Below are 16,822 nucleotides of genomic sequence, written 5' to 3' on the forward strand. Positions count from 1 at the left end.
ATTAAGCTGTTCAGGTTTTGCCCAGCTGATTTGTATGTAATAGAATCTTATTGTGGTTTTACTCATTCCATTATTAACAACTGAGCATGCCTGCTCCATTTATCCTTTGAGGCATAACAAATTATCCCAAAATTTAGCCTCTTAAAGCAACCAGTTTATTAAATTCAGATATCACATGGGCTCCAAGTTCAAACAGATCAGAGCAGAAATGGCTTCTCTCTTTTCCAGGTTGTCTAGGGCCTCAGCTGGAAATTCTAAGCAGTTGGGAGTGGCTCAGGGTATGGAGGTTGCTATCGTCCAGAGGAATCTTTGCATATTGGGTTGATGCTGGCTGTTGGTCAGATATCAGATGAAGATATTGATGTAAATATCTACACATGGTCTCTAAGTGTGGCCTGTACTTCCTCACAGCATGGTACTTCAGGATAAACTTATTTTATGGTGACTCAGGCCTCCAAAGTAGAGAATCCCAGTAAACAGGGTTGAGGTTGTGTTGTTCTGTTTTGACCCAAGCCTTAGAACCCACACACCATGCCTCTTCCTGCAGTATATTAATTAGAAGCAAGTCACCAAGGCAAGTAGGAAGGCTCATATTCAAAGGAAACGGAGACAGAGTTTTCTTCTCAATGAATGCAATGTTAAAGAATTTGTGGACTGGTTTGTAACTGCCATAATGTCCCACATGGATTGTTCGGCCATTTTTTTTTTAAAATAGCATTTAGTTAACAGGGTATAGTTTGTTTTGAATAACATTTTGTATTAATTATATGTTATTGATAAATATCATATTTTACTGTTAAAGAGTCTGACAAGTTTATGAAAGGATAAAAGGAATGATGAAAATAACAAAATAAATACCTCATAGTAATTTTGAAACCCTAAGGAATGAAGTGGGTTCTATGGAAAATATTAATCGTGAATCTATATAGTGAGAGAAATTAACATCTGAGTTTGATGATTTCCCACAACTCCCCCCCCCCATGTAAAAACAGGTGAAAGGAAAAGCGGTTAATCTTTGAAAGCAGTATTTTGTAGGATTAGGACAATCAATGGACTCTCTTCCATGATATTATTAATATTAGAATAATTTATTCATAACTGGTATGGTATCAGTAAAGTTTTCCATCACAACAAAAAATAACTATTTTCCATTCAGAATTGTCAGTATCTTTTTTAAGGCTATAGAAGAAATGTGAATGAATATGAACTATTTTCCTGACTGACAGCACATCTTTCTCTAGAAAACGACCCCTCTCCCAATCCACACAATTCTCATGAAATCATTCAATTCTGTGATTTTCCTGAGTAGCCACAGGATTAGGTTCTAACCCAGAAAGTACAACTGGTCTCTTTTGGGCTTGATATAGTGTGATCCCTTCACCTGGGACCACAAACTCTGGAAAGTGGGATGACTAGTTGTTTCGATCTCTGTCCCATAAAGAGCACCTCTTGGGATGAAGTCAATACTGAGGAAAGCAGGGCCCAGAGGTGGAAAGAGAGGCAGAGCTCGATATAATTTGCTGTTTCAGATCTTATTGTGACTTTCTGGTTGTGAGAATTAATTGCCCCCTTCTCTCCCCCTTTTTAACCCAAGCCACTTTTGCATTGTGTAGTCAATCACTTGCTAGTGAGGTCTTGACTATTATCACTTCCACAAGTACAAAAGGAAGATTCAAATTCTCCTTCCTTATAATAAAAAGTTGGTCTACTCACAGCATTAACAAGTGTGTAAAAAGCTCCAAATAAATGCCAATGTTAAGTATGGAAGAAAAGCAAAACCAGAAAAAAATCTATCAGGGGCCCACAATCTAGAACAATGTGTTTTTGCCAGAGAGCTGGGTAAGATTGCTGTGAGAAAAACCTGAGTGTGCTTTATGTGTATACACAAAGGAGAAGCACTCTGCAGCTTTCCTCTTGCTTACCTCGTGGAGGAAACAATTGGTTGGTGATTATTTTCTGAGCCATAGTGTAGACAGGAGTGAGGTTCTCAATAGATAAGTGACAAAAGAAGGACTTTGCTACTTATGTAAGAGAGGCTTTTTCTGGATGTTGGTTAACCATGTGATTTATTCACAGAGAACAGTCTGTACTTAACTCCGATGTGTGCTTCCTGAATTTGATTCCATATTAAAAAAATAGAAAAAATTTAATGACAAGTTGGCTTTGGTCACTGAGTATGTGTTTTTAGCACACTGTGTGAAGAAATGGACAATGAAGACAAGAGCTTTTTTTCTACATGACCGTGGTCTGGCTATTAAAGGAAAAGGGTTCTCACGAGCCTGAGAAATGAGAAATGAGATAAAAATACTTATTCATGGCAATGATAATGCTAGTGAAGCCATTTCAGTGATGTCTGATGGCTTGTTCAAAAGCACACTGGTGACATGAGAATCTCATTATTGGATGATGATTATTATTTTCAGGTTTTTGCTTAATTTTACTTACATTAGAAAATCCAATTTACCAGAAGAAGGAAAGGAAACGGAAATACATGTAAGTGAATTTAACATGATAAAAAGAAGTTGAAGTGAAAATGAAAACTGCTGATAAATGTTTCTTCCCCACAAAAGAATTGCAAAATCATTAAAAAAAAAAAAAAGAGAGAGAGAGAGATTAGAGTCATTGTCTTAGTTAACCACATGTACTAACTTTAGAACTCTACTAGTTGGCTTCCTGCCATAAAAGGTAAGGAAATTATAAGTCTTCTGTCTCATCCCATCTTCAAATGTTAGTTACGTCATTCTAAGTTTGCCAAGGTTTAAAACATTTGTATTTGGTTCTACAATTGTAACTACCACAGTTACTATTGGGTTGACTGGAAAATCATGATGCATTTTTGCATGGAAAAATACGTTATGACTTTCCTGCCAACCTAATATATTTAGACAGTGCTTACCACGGATTGTATACTACCGTTTTTTCATTAGTAAGTCCTTTATTTTGATTCCTATCTAGTTATATTTGAAGGGCTCATAGGTTTCGTGTTCTTTGTTGTTCTTATTTAAAGGAGCCCATCTTGTGCCCTTAAATTAAATGCAATTTGGTTATAATACTCTTAGCTCATATTTTCTTTTCTCTAGAACTTTATAACTATTGTTCAATAGTCTTTTGACAATGAATATTATTACGGAGATATCTGAGGCCAGCCTATTTCCCCAACCTCCTATCTTGGTTGGAGTTGGGGCTTGCCATTTTTGAATTAATTGTTGAAATTCAAAAGCTTCACCAGGATATGGGCTTGGTGTTGAAAGCTCTATTTCAATTTTTCCTGAAAAGTTGAGTGCTCTTTTAACATATAAACTCAGTTCTTTCTTCATTTTTGGGAAAAGTTTCTACATTTGTTCTATATGATAAGATATATTTCTATATGACATAGGTGAATACTTTTCTCTTTCATTCATTTCTATATGTTTGAATACTTTTTAATTCATTGGTTTCTTAATTCAAGTTGCTAATAATGAAATCATCATTTTTCTCAATATTTCTGAATATTACCATCTCTGTATTTTCTTTGATCTCTTTTTCTTCTACACTCACTGTAATAAAAGTCTTTCCCATATGTTGGCAAGTCTGTAGCTTTCGTTCCCATGTATCACCATATGTTCCCAATGTGTGTCTGGTCTGTGATATTAATCTTGTTTTGAATGTAATGTGTGTCCCTAAAGAGATTTAAAAACATACTCTATCATTGCTACGTGTTTGGGGAGAGATATCAGAAAGAAGAAAGGAGAGTTTAGGTATTCTTTTTTTTTTTTTTTCAAGAATTATTTAATTATATTTATTCATTGATTTTTTAATTTGATTTGACCACAGAAAGAGAGAGAGAGAGAGAGAGAGAGAGAGAGAGAGAGAGAAAGAAAGAAGAGCAAGCAAGCAAGCTACCAGGTCCAGGACTTGAACTGTGATCAGCCATGTGGGAGTGTCCAGCACCTTATCCACCAAGCCACCTGCTGGTCCCTGAGTTTAGGTATTCTTAAAGTTCTAGTCTGACCAGAATTCTCTTCCAAGTTTTAGAAGCTGTTTTGTATCTATCCCATTTCCTATTCTTAGTGATTTTATTTTGGAGTTTTCCCTCTCTTTGTCTTTCTTTTTATTTTCTTTACATGCAAAGTCAGTTTCTTCTTCCTGGGTCCATTTCCCTTCTTCCTGAAACAATTATAGATTTTTTTTTTTTTGAGAGGTTTTTGCTATAGGGTGTGCGTGCTTACTAGAAAGACATTGAAAGACAGAGAGACAGAAAGCAAGAAATCACCCCCAAGGGGGGATGGCCAAGCCACAATCCCTTCTCCTCCATTCTCCTCTCGGGATCTTGAGCATGTGCACACATGCCCGGCGTGAGTTTAAGCCACCAGGTCTGGGACTCTAACTGCAGTCCACTACATTGGGAGTCCAGTGACATAGCCATTATACCAACTGCTGGTCCCACAATTTTAGAAATTTTCTAATGAAGTTGTGTTGGTTGAAAATTCTATTTTATTTGAAATGATTTTTATTTTATCATTGTTTTTCTTCTCTTATAGTAAGGGTGAGGATCACTCGGTACAATGTAGAGTAGAAGCAGTGACAATGAGAACATCAATCAGTGTCTAGTCAGAAAAACAGAAATCCTTCTAGGGATTTTGAGGAGAAATTTATTACACGGTGATGGATGGAGAGTTCTATTCTACTTTATGTAACAAAAGTAAGTCCTGGTCACATCATTACTAAGACGTTTATAGAAACAGCTAAAAATGAAGACAAATACTAGGATGGTAAAGCTACCCAAAGATGAGCAGCAGCCAGGGTGCAATATCAGCCCTAGGACTAGAAGAAAATGAAAGGAGAATGCTAGGTTCACAGAGCTCAGTAGTGGAGGCGTGGAATAAAACGCAGAATCACGACCGTGATCAGGTGTTGGGCCAGTAAAGACCCTAATGATGGCACAAAATGTATGGGGACAAGGAAGAAAACCCTTTGATCTTACTTTGGCCTATCTTCTGTTCTCTTATAATCATTTCTCTTGGGATAGGCCTGTATGGATGACAGACAGTCAAGGTGCCTGGGAACTGGGTTTTCTCTACTTTGTGATAAAACAATGGTTTGTCTACTTATACACTATTAAGTAAAGCAAATTGCTTGGAACTCTGAAGACATTACTTCTTCACCTGTGGTGTCTCATGTAAATAAGTAATCGTCTCTTTGAGGATAATCAATTTTCTCCCCTCTGGAAGCTATTAGGACTTTGTTTCAGCAATCTTAGGATACATTTAGATGTATTTATATGTGAATGTGTATGTTTGTTTTTCAGTTCTACTTGGCATTTTAAGGTCCATTTGATTAGAAGACGTGAGTCTTTCTCCTGCTCAGGGATATTTCTTCTGTAAATTGTTTACTTCCTTCGAATTTTCTGTGTCTCCTCCTTTTAGAAATCTTAAACAATTACTGTATCCCTTGAAATGAAATCCCCATTTTTTTAACTACTCTCTCATATTGTTCTCTTCTTCTTCTTCCTCCTCCTCCTCTTCTTCCTTTTTTTCTCTTCTTTTCCTCTTCTTCTTGTCAAGGGCTCACCACATTGTGATTCTCCTGCCCAGCCTCTCAATTCGCTAGGATGACAGGCACACAAAACCATACCTGGCATGTTCAAGTTGCTCTAGGAACCAAGTATGGACCTCCCACTCCCAAATAGTGGCACTATCTGTGCATCTCTATCGTTTCAATTCTCTGAGATATTTCTTATCTTCTAGGTAAGTAACTTATAATCGCAGCTATTCTAAAATTTAGTTTCTTCTTGTAAATTTCTAAAACCCATCTGTACTGAGGTATAATATATCTCTTTTAAGTACAGGCACTTCTCACTTAATGATCGAGTTCTTTTCCTATGATGAGATAGATCACCTATCGATTTATTCACATTATCTTCCAGAGAAAATCCCCCCTCCCCCAGGATGGGAGTACCTTTACCACAGTTAGTAGGGAGGGTGCAGAGTTTCGTGCAAATGATGTGTGCCAGGAGTGTGATAATTTTAAAGTATTTAAACAAACAGAAAAAGGACAAATGCACAAAATTGCTGCTGTTTAGATCACTATAGCTTCTAGGACCCAGTTTCTTTCACTGATTTAAAAAAATCTTGTTTTGGGACCAGCAGCTAGTGTAATGGTTATGTCGCTGGACTCCCACGTAGTCGACCGTGGTTCGAGTCCTGGACCCGGTGACTTAAACTCACACCGGGTGCGTGTGCGTGCGTGCCCAAGATCCCGAGAGGAGAATGGAGGAGAAGGGATCACGGCGTGGCCATCCCCTCTAGGGGGTGATTTCTTGCTGTCTGTCTCTCTGTCTCTCTCTGTCTGTCTGGTGAGCACATGCGCCCTATAGCAAAAACCTGTTTGTTTGTTTTTTAAGTAGCCACCTGGTACCGTGTCCTGCAAAATACAGACACTTGACACTTACTGTAGCTTCTGTCCAATTTGCATCACAGGAACAGATTGGTCTGATTTCTTGGCTTTCATCCTGAATTGGTCACAGACAGGGTCCCTGGCCAGAGGACATTCAGCTTTCTCTAAGATGAGAAGGGTCAGCTCAGGGGACATGGGGGGAGATGCTTCTATCTTCCCCTGTCAGTCAAGATTTACATCTCTGAGTAAAAAGGCCATTTATCTCTGTAAACACAAAAACATTTCACTTCCTACAGTTTTCTGCTGATGGCAAAAGAATGGATGCAAATAAAGTTTTACTGATCCTTCAGACACTAAAACAAAGTGAATAGATCGATAAGGAACTTAAAGGTGGTGTTTTGTGGTGTGTCATGTCACCATATGGTATGCATTTTCCTATATACATTACATAACACTGCACTGCAATAATAGAATTCTACTTACACAAAAGCACACATTAGGTAAATGCCAGAAAGTGGCAAGTCTTACTGCAACACAACAAATAGAAAAGGTGCTTCTTTTTTTGGGACAACATAAATGTTCTGGAACCAGTGGTAAACTCTGTGAATATAATAAAACTGATGAGTTTGTAAAAATACAGTAACAAAAATCTGGCATAATTGTTTTTATTTCTCCTGACCACTACTATGGGTGCACAAAAAAGTACAAATTTTTAGATGAAATGCATAGTCTTGCATGATTGGGAATGCTTCATGTAATGAATATTAACTGACTGGGAAACAAGACAAAGAATGAGAAAGGGGACTTCTTAGACTCACACAGACTGAGAAAAGGGATTCCCTTCATTGGAGAACTGGTTATAAGTCTGAGCAGTTGTTAAACAGGTGGGTTGTTATGCGAAGAGTGGCTATACATGCAGTTCGATGACTTTTGATAAATGTATAGAATCAAAATACTTTTTTGATGCATTTGTTTTGTTGCTTCTATAAATAATTGCTTCTTTTTATTGATGAGTAGTATTCCATTGTGTGGATATATCCCCATTTATTGATGTAGTCACCTGTTGCTGGACATTTAGATTGTTTTCAGTGCAGTGCTATTATAAAGTGGATGTGAACACTCATGTCTTTGTGTGACATGTTTTCCCTATCTTGCTTATATACTTAGAAGTATAACGGCTGTGTCATATGGTACGTAAATTATGAACGTTAGGACAAACTGCCAAATTGTTTTCCAAATTGATTGTCACACTATACACTTCCATTAGCTATTCATGGGAGTTCTAATTGGTCTACATCCTCACCAACACATAATATTTCTAATCTTTTTAATTTCAGCTGTTTCTGTTGGGTATGTAGTGATATTTAACTTTTTCTTCTTCTTTTTTTTTTCCTGCTGGAGAGCACATGCCATTATAGGAGAGACCAAGAAAGTGAGAAAGCATCCCTCATGAGCTATGGTCATACCACGATCCCTTCTCCATTTCTCCTTAAGGGATTTTTGATGCTTGTGCGCTAGCGCACCCGCACACACACAAACACACACACACTCCTGGTATGGTTTTCAAGCTGCCGAGTCTGGGACTCAAACTGCAAAGTTGGCCATATAGGATCCAGCCATGTTAATCACCATAACACCGGCTGTCCCTAACTATAGTTTTAATTTGCATTTGGCTGACTGCAGAGCAGGTTTGCTATCTGTGAGTCACAAGAGAGGCTCCCACTACATGGAGGATACCAAAGATCATCATTACGCCAACCGCTATGAACAGAAGTCCAAACACTTCTTCCCACTGCATCCTGGGCTAGATTTACTAACTGCCTGCGTCTAGTGAGACAGTACATCCTCACACACAGGTTACATAAAACAGTTCTTACCAATAAGCAGCCAGGGACAAAAAGAAGTCTCAGACACCGTGCTGGCTCAGTAAAGCAGGGCAGCCAGGGAAGATGGCGGCCGGTGCTCCTCAGCGGGCGTGGGTCCTGCAGCAACCGCGCAGCGAGCAGTCGCCCAAGGATATTAGCAAGTTTCTGCAGGAACGCGGTTCAGATTCGTTTCTTGCAGAACACAACTTACTAGGAAACATTAAAAATGTCGCCGAGACAGCTAACAAGGACCATTTGGTTACAGCATATAAACATCATTTTGAAAGCAAGTGTTTCAAGGGTACTGAGAGTATAAGTAAAGTATCTGAGCAAGTGAAAAATGTGCAGCTTAATGAAGAAAAACTCGAAGAAACCAGATCTGAAGAGACTCAGGATGAGGGTCCACCAAAATACACAAAATCTATCCTTAAAAAGGGGATAAAACCAACTTTCCCCAAAAGGGAGATGTTGTTCACTGCTGGCAGGAACACTACAAGGTGGGACTGTTATTGATACTAATATTCAAACAAGTTCAAAGAAGAAAAAAAGTGCCAAGCCTTTAAGTTTTAAGGTTGGAGTAGGCAAAGTTATCAGAGGATGGGATGAAGCACTTTTGACTGTGAGTAAAGGAGAAAAGGCTCGTCTGGAGATTGAACCAGAATGGGTTTATGGAAAGAAAGGACAGCCTGATGCCAAAATTCCACCAAATGCAAAACTTTTTTTTGAAGTGGAATTAGTGGATATTGACTGAAATACCAGTTCTTTGCATCTAACGACATCAACAACAATAAAACGTGGCTTTGAAGAAACTTATGTAACAAATTAGAGCTTGTTACTATTGGAAGATTCAACTGGAAAATTCAAGGAGTTAGAATTTGTTCATAACTTATCTCAACTTTTGAAAAGTGTAATCCCTTATGAATCGCTAAAGTCTAAAATATTTTACTACAGCTGTGTAAAATATTGATTGAGATCTGTTTTTCCTTTTACCTCATATTGTAAACTAAAAGGCTCAATAAAAATTTATCTATTGTCTATCTATTGTCTGGGGAAAAAAAATTAGTCTCAGACCCATTGTGAGCTTCTTCCCCAAAGCTTGAGAAAGCAACCCGGGGCAGAGTCTTGACTATACATGCTCCACTTGCACTGGAGCTGAGGGACCCTGATAGACAACCAGCTCTGGGTTATGCACCCGGGCAACATGACTTACTAGGAATTCTTTGAAGTACACCCTGATTACAAGAGGAGGGACAAAGCCTGGGCTAAACCAGGAGATTCTTCCCTAACTTGAGATATTACATACCATAGTGTTGTTTTAAACCACTAAGTTTGTTAGAACAGAAATATAAAACTATAAAACATTAAGGTAGTTTCTTGTGAGCATTCATTACTGGGACCAGCAGATGGTGTAATGGTTATGTTGCTAGACGCCCACATAGTTGACCATGGTTCAAGTCCTGGACCAGGCAGCTTAAAACTCATGCCAAGCATGTGTGCATTCCCAAAATCTTGAGAGGAGAACGGAAGAGAGGGGACTGTGTGGCCATCCCCTGGGGGGTGGTGATTTATCACTTTCTGTCTGACATGTGCACATACCCTGTTGCAAAAATTTCTCTCTTAAACAAAAAAAAACATTCATTACTAACCTCAGAACAATCAGGAGATGATGAACTAAGTATGGTTTCCTCAGCAACCCTTTATTGTTATTCCCACTTTCCTTTTGGTCATTTCATTTATAGTATCACCATTAAGATATGAGTAGAATAAGGTCAGCAGGTGGCATAGTGGTTAAGGCACTGGACTCCCAAAGGCCAACTGTGATTTGAGTCCCAGACCCAGAACCTTGAAAATCATGCCAGGTGGCATGTATGTGCTTGCCCAAAATCCCGAGAAGAGAATGGAAGAGAGGTAACTGCAGAGTGACCATCCTGCTCCACCCCCCTCAAGCGGGGTGATTTCTCACTTTCCCTTTCACTCCATTTTCCATCTTTCTCCAGTGAGCACATTTGGCACCCTATGGCAAAACTTAAAAAGAAAAGCAAAAAGGTAGAAACTCTAAACTCAATGAATCTGGTGTGTTTTATTTCTGTTGCATTAGCACCATTTTGAGAGAATAGCTTGACAGGAAGGTAAGTCTGACGAGGAGTTAGTAGTGGTTGAGTTACTCATGCTATCTCCTACTCTCAGTGCCTGGATAGCTACTGTTCACTGTTTCCTTTTTATACCCCAGAAAGGAATAGAAAAAGACAGTGGACCATTGAGGTTTTATTGATTTATTTTGCCTGTGGTATGGGCCAAGTATTAAAGCATCTGAAGACAGATTAATGTAAGCCCTTCCCTATGGATACATAGCTCAGTGGATGTAATGATTTATTAAGGCTGCACAATAAAGGAGCACACTGATGGCTTACGCAGTAGAAATTTCCTCACAGTTCTGGCTGCCAGAAGTCCAAGATCAAGATGTTGGCAGAGTTGGCTTCTTCTGAGGCCCCTCTCCCTGGTTTACAGATGGCCATTTTCTGCCCATATCTTCAAATAGTCTTCCCTCTGTCTGTGTGCTCTCTGTCCTAATCTCTTCTTAAAATATCTTCTAATATTAGTCATATTAGATTAGAGTCTACTCAAATGATATCATTTTACCTTAATTACCCTTTTAAAGGTCTTACCTCCAAATGCAATCACATTCTGAGGCACTAGGAGTTAGGACTTAACATTTGGATTTTGTTTATAATAAAATTCACAATTCGGTATGTAACACTGGGAGTGAAGGCTATCAAAACAAACACACAGAATATCTTCAGAAAAGCTAAACTAAAAATAACTATTTAACTGTACATCTAATATTTGTATATCAGAGAAAAATCTATAATTAAATGGATTTTAAATGATAATAGTTCTGGAGTGAACACATGTCCAAATTTCTGTAATTAGTGTTATACAGAAATGAGAAAACTAGAATTTATATTAAGCCTTGAAAATGATGAAATGAAGAAAGTATGGGTATAAAAATAACAAGCACCATGCAATTAAATGCATCAATGTTTATAAATGTTTACGATAATAAACAAAATGGTAAGCTATTAAAATAATTATCTTTTTAAAAAAAGATTATTTCTTGAGGTAAAGAAACACCATGGAAATACACACTAATCAACTTGGCTAAAACAAGAAGAGCTAATGTGAAGGTTAAAAGCACTCCTAAAGAAGGAAGTATAGACTTAGGGTTCATGTTACAATGTAAGGATGAAGGCTCTTGCAGTCAATTCTTTAAATATAAATATTTCACACATTATGCTAAAAGTAATTTAGACCAATAGGAGAAATGAGAAAGAAACACTTTTTTTAGAAACTATGGAATGAATCTAACAGTTTCTTAGTGAATACCCAGTTTGAGTAGATTGGTGGGTATATTTTCTCCTATCGATCTGCTCCTACCACCAAAATGAAACAAAACAATCCCCAGCCGAAATACACAAAAGCTAGGACTCTATATGCATTTATAGAATCAGGATATAAATCAGATAAGGGCATCAAAGAGAATTCAAGACTCAATACCTGTTTTATCCTTTGAAGATACTTTAATTTTACAGTTATTGATTAATTAAAAAACAGATTTTTTTTAGCATTTCCTAGCTACAGTAGTGCATAGGAAATTCCATTCTAAACAAAGAAGTACTTAATGAAATAACACACCTTAACATTTTACATTGATAGGTTACAGTTTACAAGGTGCTTTCACATACATCATTTCATTCGAGTCTTACAACAAGCAGAAAAAACAGTCAGTGGGATAAAAAAAAATTTTTTTTAAAGGTTTACAATGAGTATTTTCAGGCCAATGGGCAGTCAGTACAAGAAGATACCAAGAACAAGACAGCAATACCCATAAGCCACGCTATCTTTTTTTTGGTAGGTTGACAGTTTGATATTAACTGGGTATTTAGCATCAGTGAAGGAGGAAGGAATTAGGACAAACACGAGGTTCTCATGATATTCAAAGAATTGTAAGAACGCTGTCAGAGATAAGAAGAAAGATGCTCTAAAATATACTGCCTTACTGAGACTTCAAAGCAGAATATCCTTTCAAAATATCAGATAAAAAGAGCATCTTGTTATAACATGTGCAAGTTAGAAGGAACTTTAGAAACTGCCTAATCCAACTCTTCCATTTCATAGATAAGAGAACTGAGGCCAAGATCTTGCTGATAGTAGGCCAGCTTTAACTCAGATGTCTTGACTTTCAGTCTAGGGCTCCTTCTTATACAACGCTATCTCATTGTGTATGGAGCAAAATCATAATTTCTTCTGTTTCAAATAATGTAATTTGAAGTTAAATACTGATTTATGCCACTTATTTCTTATTCAAGTTTTTATCTTGTTCTTGGCTAAATTGTGGCTGAAACGTAAATTTCATATACTTAAAAAATATTATAATTAAGTGTATTTGATTAGTTAGAAATAGACACCCCCTGACATATTTGAAAGCTTGCTTGTGTCCTTTTAATAGAGGGTAACATGGAATGATTGAAGAGCTCTCAAATCCAATGTATGCCTAGGGGTCATTTAACTAGGTAGAGTCTGTAGCTGGGCATTAGTAATTTCATAGAAAAAAATATTTTTAGCATTCATAGAAATCTTTTTAATTACTGAAAACTAAGTTGTAATAATCAAATTGTCATCCCCATGATTTACTAAAAATAATTTTACAATAATATACAACAAAGCTACCATAGAATTTGTAGCATACATATAGGACACGATGATCAGCATGTTCTTGGGTCTAAATGAAATACAAAAAAGTTAATTAAAATATTTTATACAAATAATGGTTTTAAATTTATTAACATGATGATATAGTATTGTTACATAAAACTTGCTACAGTAGAATATTTCAAAATTTTCTTACACATTTGAAAGATAGGTGGACCAACTGAAGTAAGTATCAGCTGGTATGTGACATTGCCATGCAGAAACACTTGACAATTGAAAGATATACAGACTGGTAGAGAAAACATCCCAGACAGGATTTTTCAACATCTTCAAAGGTTTCACAAAGGTATGGTACAGATGGAAAGAAGTAGTGTCAGTGACCTACCTGCACCAATAACGCAACAAATAGGATGGTTATATACATTAAAATCAGTTTGGTTAAAAAAATTCATTTTGTATGCATGTAAATTGATCATAAAAATGAATGCAGTTTACTTTAAACTGTTTTGGTGTATTGTTTTAAGACAGGTCACTGAGACACACAGATTTAAGCCATAAAGGAAAACTGAAAGCAAAGGGGAAAAAAAAATAGTAAAGAAACCGAGTTAATCCATGGAGCCTCAACAAACACTAAACTAAATGTGCAAAAGTGCTTACATTTCTGCACGACAGCACTGTTGTTGTCAGCTGGCAAAAAGTATTAAAAATGAACTAAAATACTAAAATTATATCTGCATGATCATACATTCTGTTTTAAAAAAGAAAAAAGAGGTTAGAAATGATGACATATCTAAAAATATCACACCTCAAAATAAAATATAACTGTGGTGGTTTCATAAATGCGGTCCCCCTGTCTCATTTAGGAGGCATGGGATGAAAGCGGAAATTGCAACAGTGCCCCTACCTCAGACTTACAATTATGGTACACCACAAAAATAGCTGATACCAACTTCTTTTGTTCATAACTGTTACAAAATTAAACAAATAAAAAACTTCATTTAAATAAAAATACCTCTTTACTATTTGTAAGAATCAAGCCATTCATTTGATTTAGGAAAGTATTTCAAACCAAAGTTTTTTTTTAGTTTGCTTTTCCTTTAAAAAGTTTACAATGAGAACTATTTGAGAAACTTTAAAATTTGTCACTTTTGTTAGTCATGTTCTGCTAAAATACTGGCTAAAATCATTTTTGAAGAGTAAAGATTCAGAAACCATAGAACTCGTCTCTAATACCTGCAGCAGCAATGCTGGTACCAGGTGAGAGAATCTGGGTAATGATTCATATCATTAATTTTTCCTGTTGAATGAAACATATTTGTTATACTGCACAGGCTATGGTCACTTAATTATATAAGGAGAGGGTGATATAAAAAAAGTTAAGGGAAACAAACCTGTGGAACTATAGAAATACAAACTGCTGGATCTAGCTTCTTTAGTCTATCCAAATTTATTGCCAGAATAGTGAATTCCAAGAAAGTTACTGCCTTAATTTGTATAAATATCCTTGGTGATAAGACATTCTATCTTCAAAAACTGTCAAGAATTTTGGCAAAACTGAGTCTGAGCTACTCAAATAAAAATAATCAAAAGTTTACCTTTAAGTCTTGACCAACAAAAACATTGGCAAGAATTACTAAAAGCAACACTTATTCTTCCCTTCAAATATCATATAGCCATAACACTGCCCATCTGAAACATCAACAAAATACAATGGAGCAGTTTAGAGAAAAAAAAATAAGAAGAAGGGAAAAGCGAGAAATGGATGTAGGAAGAGAGGAGAAAGATAAACCAAACAGAAGATGGAAAGGGTGTAGTACCGTGTTATGGCACAGACAAAGTTTCCTCAGCGGTGCCTTGTTACAGAGGTGGATGCAGAGTGCACACGGACGATGGCCAAGACTCACTCAGTCACTGGAATGAAGGAACTAGGTAACTGCGTCAACAAGGATGGTCTCAGTTCCACCTTCTCTCTCAACAGAGTGCAAAAGATTGAGTGTGAGCTCTGATGTCACCTTGTGGCTCCTCTCTAAAATTCACAAAATTCTTTTGCACATTTTTCTGTTATAGAGACACGGATATCTTCTTCTTCATAATCATCAAAGTTGCTGGTATCTCCAGAGCCTCTAAACTTTGGTATGAATGGAGCTTCAACCTACGATTGAGAGAGAAAACTTAGAAAGAGGAAAAACAAATCGCTGAGAGTTTCCTAACACTAAAGAAGATAAATTCCCACTATTAATACAGGGTAGCATCTTCGAAGACTACTACATTTCTAAAATAGGACCATAATAGAAGAAGAAACAGTAGGTTTACTATTAACCTCAACATTTTCACTCAAGGCATGATGCAGGCCAATGCCAACATTTAAGAAATTTCTAGGATACTTGACTACTGGCGTCAAAGAGCTGGCTTGTAAGGCTACATAGAGAACCCCAGTTTTCCCCTTATTAGTTCCTTGTTTCTAAAGCCTTTTTTTTTCTGTCCCCCTTTATAAAAAATTCTTTTCCTTAAGATTAACAGGTAAATCTTGAACTTACTTTTTAATCTCCGTCCTTTTTTAACTTCCAGTATATTTTGCCCAAGATATTGACTATAGAAACTTTCTGGGCAGTAGGAGAAAACATCATTTCTGGAATTATAAAACTGTTAATCCTAAACATTTGTCTTCTCTGATTCTAAAAGTAAGATGTCTTCTATGTAGAATATGATCTTTTATAAAGATTAGATGGTATACTGAATATGTGTGGGGAAAAGATTTTAAAAGTTAAAAAGAAAAAACACAATTTGCACAGCATAAAACAATTACACCCACAGTTGTTTCTTTGTCAATGCAAAACTGTGAGGAAGGTAGGAAGGCAGGGAAAGCATTCTTTACTTTCTTTCTTTTTTTTTTTTTTTTTTTAAAGAGAGATTTTTGCTACAGGGCATCTGCGCTTGCCAGAGAGTCAGAGACAGAAAGTGAGAAATCCTCGGGCGCCCCCCCCCCCCCCCCCGCGCCCAGATGGCCACGATGCAGTCCTTCCTCCTCTCAGGATCTAGGGCACACATGCACACATGCCTGGCGCAGGTTTTAAGCTGCCGAGTCTGAGACTTGAACCACAGTCAACTATGTGGGAGTCCAGTGACATAACCATTATGCCATCTGCTGGTCCCAAACATTCTTTTCTTAGCAGGATCTTGCTGTTGGAATCTTCCTTCTTTAGCCTCTCAGCTGGGACTACAGGTTTGGCCACACCTAGCTGTATTTTCAGACAGAATCTCTCTCTGTTGCCCACGCTAGCCTTGAGTTTGGGATCCTTCTGCTTCAGCTTCCCTGAGTCACTGGGGTTAAAGACGCATGCTTCCATGCCAGGCATTTATGTTGGCCTAGCAATCAAATATAGGCCTCTCGGAGCATGGTGTTTTCTAAGCGTGTGCCACTGCAGCTGTGCCAGGACAGATATTCTTATTCCTGTTTTACAAACAGTAACACAGAGTTGAAAAAATTCACATGGCTACTAAGTGGCTAATGCAGGTCTCAAATTCATGAGTCCTCATTTTGGCTCACACTTCTTTTTACCATCTACTCAAGTGGTGTTCAAAAGTTTTTGATTTATGAGTATATTTCTTTTAGCAAAACATTTTATAGTATATATCATCAATGTATGTATGGTTATTTACTTATAAATTATGTATATACATGACTATACTAATATATCATAAGATATAAGACATTTATAAATAAGATAAAAAATAAATAAGGATGAAAATTCTAGTATTCTAGTATTCTCATAAGGCTGTCTTATGAACCCTGCTTTTGGGATGAAGGGAAAAAAAAACAAAAAACAAAAAACCTGCACTCTAGAGAATAATGAGCCAGGCAAACAGCTGTC

General features: G+C 37.0%; 1 protein-coding gene and 1 pseudogene across 4 annotated transcripts in view; one reads left to right on the forward strand and one right to left on the reverse strand.

Moving 5' to 3' along the window:
- Nucleotides 1-8,324: 8,324 nt before the first annotated feature.
- Nucleotides 8,325-8,991, forward strand: LOC102502076 (peptidyl-prolyl cis-trans isomerase FKBP3 pseudogene; annotated as a pseudogene).
- A 3,260-nt stretch (nucleotides 8,992-12,251) lies between these two features.
- The window catches only part of PRKACB (protein kinase cAMP-activated catalytic subunit beta), an 86,280-nt gene continuing 81,709 nt past the window's right edge, over nucleotides 12,252-16,822 (reverse strand). For all 4 annotated transcript variants that reach the window (XM_006149467.3, XM_006149472.3, XM_006149468.3 and 1 more), the window contains one exon: nucleotides 12,252-15,102. In XM_006149467.3, the coding sequence (XP_006149529.1) occupies nucleotides 14,977-15,102 (126 nt within the window). In that variant the 3' untranslated portion in view covers nucleotides 12,252-14,976. The remainder of the gene's footprint in view (nucleotides 15,103-16,822) is intronic.

This window comes from Tupaia chinensis, unplaced genomic scaffold, assembly GCF_000334495.1.
Source record: "Tupaia chinensis unplaced genomic scaffold, TupChi_1.0 Scaffold000263_1, whole genome shotgun sequence".
In the NCBI taxonomy this organism is placed as follows: Eukaryota; Metazoa; Chordata; class Mammalia; order Scandentia; family Tupaiidae; genus Tupaia; species Tupaia belangeri.